The sequence below is a fragment of the Myotis davidii genome, unplaced genomic scaffold (assembly GCF_000327345.1).
Source record: "Myotis davidii unplaced genomic scaffold, ASM32734v1 scaffold1994, whole genome shotgun sequence".
Taxonomy (NCBI): Eukaryota; Metazoa; Chordata; class Mammalia; order Chiroptera; family Vespertilionidae; genus Myotis; species Myotis davidii.
Genome location: NW_006285309.1, coordinates 195,466 through 201,623, shown reverse-complemented (window position 1 = coordinate 201,623; position 6,158 = coordinate 195,466). Strand labels below are relative to the sequence as shown.

General features: G+C 36.2%; 1 protein-coding gene across 6 annotated transcripts in view; it reads left to right on the top strand.

The window, feature by feature from the left end:
* Positions 1 to 6,158, top strand: part of MPDZ (multiple PDZ domain protein) — a 172,050-nt gene that overhangs the window by 91,120 nt on the left and 74,772 nt on the right. For all 6 annotated transcript variants that reach the window (XM_015558970.1, XM_015558971.1, XM_015558969.1 and 3 more), the window contains one exon: positions 1,241 to 1,405. In XM_015558970.1, the coding sequence (XP_015414456.1) occupies positions 1,241 to 1,405 (165 nt within the window). The remainder of the gene's footprint in view (positions 1 to 1,240; positions 1,406 to 6,158) is intronic.

The window sequence follows — 6,158 nt, the reverse complement described above, 5'->3', positions numbered from 1 at the left end:
AGCTCTTTGAACAGAAGTCTTTAACCGTTTGACTGCTAAGGAGCGCTATCGCGCTCTTCTTATTTAAAACAAATCTATGTAAACAATTGGTATTTTTTAATTTTTGTTGTTGCAAAGCAATACAAGTGAGTTTATTGTATAAAAAGTGTTTTACATTTTTTCCCATACACGCGCAATTAGTGCCGCAGTTTTGGCATATGTCCGAAAAAATACGTCAGCAGCCAAACAGTTAAAGAAATGTTATTAGAAAAGTTCATTTTGAAATTGCTCATCTGTATTCCTCTCATGTTTTTTGCAAGAATATGACCTGTTGTAATGTTTTAGTGCAACTTATCCTGGCTAAATGTGTCAGTTGAAATCACAAAGAAATAGAACATCACCAGGTTTTACCATTAAAGCAGAAAAGGGTGATAGTATTGTATAAGGGTAGTATTTATGTCAGTTCAACCTATTCTTAGATGTGACAGTGAGTCAATTGTAAGGAGAGCTTCAGAGTTACCATGCCTTGAATCTTTCAGTTGGTTCTGCCACAGAAGATAGTAATAGGATTTTTAGTTAATACGTAGTGAAATTTGCTACCTCACTCTATGTGAGTTTTCCAACTATAGCCATTTATAACTAATAGTTTTACCATAACTAGATCATAATTAGGCACCTTGTTTGCCAGTGTAATTTCAGCATGAAATGCCAGGTTTTTCTCTTCGGTTTCTGATGATCACCATCAAGTTCTGGGTCTGTTGACTGGTTTTTAAATCTACTTAAAGGCATTTTAAACAAAATATATCGTCTTGGTGTAATTTATGAATAGAGGATTGCCTCGCAGTTCTGTTGAAGAAGTTTATTTTAGTTGAATAGGAAAAGAGCTGACCTCATTCATTTTATTATGAAATTCTAAGATTTGGGCAGGTATTATTTTAAAATAATGTGAACTGGGAAAAAGGCAAATATTTCCCTTAATTTATGACATTTCTAAACTTAGAATTGATCCAGGTTCTTTATTGATTGTTACCTTTAGTCCCTTATTAATGGAATAAAATAGCCTTTGACGCCAGCAGGCCCGGCTGCAGGTGTGCAGTTCATCCTTGTACTCTTGCATTAGCCTCTGAGGTGTTGAAGAGGTTGAAGAGGTCGTGTAGAAAATAGCATAGACAGAGGAATGATACCAGGGACCTTTTGGGTTCAAGTGGAGACTTTGTAATAGAACAGAATTTCCAACTGACATTATTGCTTTTATCCCTAGGTGGACACAAACGATGCTGACTTAGCCGATGAATCTGCATTTGAGTCTCACTACTCTCCCGATGACAGTATCTACTCTACTCCAGCCTCTATTTTATCTCTTCACAGCAGTGCTTGTAGTGATGGCCTGAACTATGGTCCCTCCCTTCCACCTTCTCCTCCCAAGGTACAAAGGGAATGCCAACTCATTTATGGGAGAACCTTGTATGTAACTTTCCAGAGGTCACTGTTTATGTGGAGTTGAGTTGTAGGAGTAGCAAGTCAGATATGTTCTATTTCTCAAGTCATGGATCTATTACCAGATTGAAGTTCAGTTTTCATTTAGGTGGTGTTGATTGGGTCAGTTATAACTCCCAGGGACTGTTTAATTCTAGGGTCTGTTATGCAGAGTAATGGACACAGAGGTTCAAAGTTGTGATTAGGATTTTCTTGTTAAAATGAAAAAAATTAATGAAAATTATTTCTCAAATTGTGCTTTTAACTGTGTCTCCTTTGGAAAAAAATTACAGTTATTTTATCATGCTTTCATAACTGACTTCCATGCAAAGTTGGATAGTAAAATATTTCTTGCATTAATTTGATATTTACTAGCTAAGTTAAACTTAATGCTGTCATATGATTTTATATAAAATGAGACCAAAGAATACACAAAAATCATCGTGAATAGCAAAATATGTTTAAGTCACTGGATATGATTGAAGAATCTGGTTGCTATTTGACATATCTGTCCATTTCTATATTAGAAATAGATTATTGGTATAAATTCTCCAACTTTGTTTATTTTCTTAGTGACATGATCTATAAAACCTATACAATCTTTTGGGTGTTAAATGGTATCTTACTATTTAATTTGGGGTTCCTGATTACTAGTGAGGTTGAACACTTTTTCATATATTGGCCATTCGGGTTTCACTTCTGTCAGTGGCCTCTAAGTTTATAATGGGTTGCTTGTCTTTCTATTGATTTGTTGGCATTGTTTATATTTTCTAGACATTGATATATAAAGCAATTCAGTGTATTTTTATGAGTATGTGTATGTGTGTATGTGTTAAAATAACTAAAAATGTGTAGGAATCGTACCTTTCAACTTCAGGAAAGAAGTTATTCTTAGAAAAGGAATCATGGAATTTAGCTTAATACACTTTATTGTTATAAGTAGAAATAGAGATTGAAGAAAATATGGCAAAATGTTAAGATCTGTTAAATTTTGGCAAAGCTTTTATATGTGGATATATGTCTTTAATTTTCTATGTTGGAAATATACCACCAATAACAATTAAGATAAAAAGACTGGACAATAATTCTTTCTTAATTATGTGAAATATATATTTTCCACATAAGTTCAGTGGGAAGAGAATTTGAACCTATGGATAAGTTGGGAAGTAGAATTTTCCTAGGTCTAGCACAGTTTTCCTCTTTTCCTGAATTAACAAGTATTTTTTGGCCAGAACAATCAAAGCATTTTCTTTTATGTTCAAGGTACACCTGTTATTCTTGCAAATGATGCTGGGCAGTCTCTTTGAATTGGTTTGCAAGGTATAATCTTGAATGGAGCATCTGCTCCTCTCTCACCACACCTGAGCCTGCCTCTGTGACAGCGTCCTGTCTGGACCCTGTTCAGCCTTTCCTGGCCTCAGGGCTGGAAGCTGAGTTCATCTCCTAATGGAATCTTCTAATCCACAGCATAGCACAATTCTTGCCAGTGGGACAGATTGCATTGTTTAACTTTGTAATTGTTACTTAAAGGGATTACACAATCTGCATACTGAGAAGCATATATTTTACCGGGCAAATGCTGGCTGTATGCAGCACAACATATTGGCTTACTGAAGTCTGTTTGCCTCCTATTTTTTTTTTCATTTCCCAAGCAGTTTACTCTTTTGTTGAAGCAAATTTTGGCAAGCTGGCTTATCAACTGAAATATTTAAACTGCAGAACAACAAAGAAGGCATTAATGAGGGTGTTTGAAAACAAATTGTGAAACCCCTGTGTGCTTTCAGTTTCCTTTGAGAGTAGCACTGTTCTTACGAAGTCGTTTGCCTCTGCTACGTTTTTGTTTGTTTTGTTTTGATTTTATTTTTGTTTTCTGTGGCATCTTTTTAGCATGTAGATATTTACTAGAAAATTGCGTGTAAATAAATAAAAAGTTAGTTGATGCACTCATCTTTTTGTCCCTGCACTAAATTTACTTTCAAAAGACAGAATAGTAATTTGTTATGAAATTTCAAGTTGACCGTTTTTCTTAAAGAGATTGAGCTCAGATTGGGACTTTTTAATTGATAAAATAAAATTGTATAGTATATGATAACTGATGTGAAGAAGGATGAAATAGGGTGTGAAGGTCTCAGTGACTCCTCAAGTTTCTGACATTGCTAAATATGTAGTAAGTCTTATAGCCTTAACTCATGTCTGGAAGCACACAAGTAATTTCATGTGTCCATACGTTGGTGAGAGGTCTCATCTCCGTGGTCAGGTGTGCTGGAAGTGGTAAGAACTGGTTCCCCAGAGCAGGAACCCACCCTGAAGGGAGGACTTCCTCAGTGCAGAGCTGTCAGAGCCCTGCAGCAGCTCAGACCCCAGAGGACCTCAGCCCCAGGCAGAGTGAGCACTCTGTACAGCACTCTTCCACCTGGGAGTCTCTTCTGCTGTCTTTTCCTTTTAAATGAGTGCTGCCTCCTTAATTTGATTAGTTATCATATCAGGACTTAAGGGAAATAACCATCACTCAAAAATCTGAAAAATATAGCTGCTTCCAGGGCATCTGGATTAATACAAGTAGGCTATTGAAATGTGGATTTTAAAGGCAGAAAGCCAGGGGGATTTTTCTTTTCTTACTGTTCTAGGTTTTAATTGTTTGATTAATCTTTATATCCCCTTTTCCTCAGCACCTTCAAAGATATAACAAATGCAGAGAGAATTGTTTTCAAACTTAAATGCTTCTAGACTTTTGTTTAAAAGCTCAACATATTTTGGGGGAGAGGATGTTTTCATTTATTTTTTCCCCTATTTTGGCTTAAAAATACACCCAATAAAAATATAATTGGTTGTAATGAGTCTCCCCTTCACCTAATCCTCACCTGCAGGCCCTACCGTCCCTTGTGCACACACTTCTCGCTCTTGCTCCAGGCATGAAATGATTACTAGTTGGTACATGTCCTTCATTTCTGAACATCAGTCCCCTAGGATATGCTGTTGATTCTAGTGCACAGTGAACTTGGTGTTTGTCAAGATAGAAACTGCTTTTTGCACCTCCTACACCAAACACATCACATGGATCCTGTGATACATTAAAAAAAAATCCCCAAATCTTCACTTACTGTCATTCTATAGCCTAGAATATTGCTATCTTTATATCCCTGTTTAAAATATGTGTATTGTTTGGAGGAGAGGATTAGTGTCAAAAGCTAATTAAAACACTCTAGTCAAGATGATGAGAATGGTTGTGGAAATCCTAGTGACAGAACTGCACGTTTTCAAAATATAGAAGATGTTGCCTATTTGCTTAGGAAAGCCAGTGTATAAACAATAAAGGACGTATACCCGATCTCAGAAAGAGTGGGGAACAAGGTAGGTTGGAGCAGCTATGCTTATGGTATATTTTCCAAAAGTCTTAAGAAGACTTCAGTGGTGGACTGCTTATTAGAAAAAAGCAGGCTGTGTCCAGTGAACGTTTAAACATTTAGCCAGCCTATGTAAATATATTATCTGGGTAAATACTGTGCCCTAGTACAACCTTAGCTTATTCACTACATTTAAGAAATAGACCTGTTTCAAGTAAATTTGACATTTTAATTTAACCTTTCCCCATCGCCCCCCTGCCCCCCGCCAGAAAACAAGACTATATCAAGTGGAGGCACATGTTAGATGGATTTTTGATATCTCAACTTCATTTAGATACCAGGTTGCAGTTATTTTTGGACATACATGAGGGTTCTTCTTGTTTTTCTTTTAGATCCACAAGACTTTTAAAAATAAAACTCGGTTGTTCAGCAACCAGAAACATTTCTTAAGTAGGCTTATGTTGTCTGCTGTGTTGATTAGCTCTTTCTTTTCTGTGTGTCTGTGTTAACTCCTTCATGAATAATGCATGGAAATTTGTTACTCAATTTACAGTAAACCCCAGCTAAGGAGGGCAACTTGATCTCTTTTTCTGATGAAAAGTGGTTTTTGTTATTAGGTTTATTTAGGGAGTGGGAGAGATGACTTACTGCTAGTTATCGTGATAAATTTAGAATATAGAAGCTAACCAATTGCTTTAGTAAGTACACTGCTATTTTTAATAAGACTGAAGACTAAAATAATCAAAGTTGGGTGGATGAGCTAACAGGTTATTGATGAGGTTCTAGGAGTGCAGAGAAGAATATTTTTCTATCATTTTTTCCTGAGGATTCTAAAGATATTTTTTGCTTGTTTGATATTTCCATTTTTCTCAGTTCTTTCTACCATGAATATGTTAATTCCAGAGAGATAAAAACTTTTTATTGAGGGAGAGGAAAGATAATTGTGTTGGAACAATTTGATTACCTGCTTAGAAAAATGAAAAGAGACTCCATACCTCACACCACACCCTGAAATAAATCCTGGATGGTTCAAAACTGAATCTGAAAACAAAGCAATTATAAAATAGAAGAAAAGTACTAGAAAGAATTTTGTTTACTTTGCGCAGAGGAAGGACTTAGTAAGCAACATGTAAAACCCAAAAGGAAACAACAAATTGACAAATTTAATTGTATAAAGAATTTCTTTAAGCCCTAGCCGGTTTGGCTCAGTGGATAGAGAATCGGCCTGTGGACTGAAAGGTCCCAGGTTCGATTCCGGTCAAGGGCATGTACCTTGGTTGCGGGCACATTCCTAGTGGGAGGTACGCAGGAGGCAGCTGATCAATGTTTCTCTCTCATCGATGTTTCTAACTCTCTATC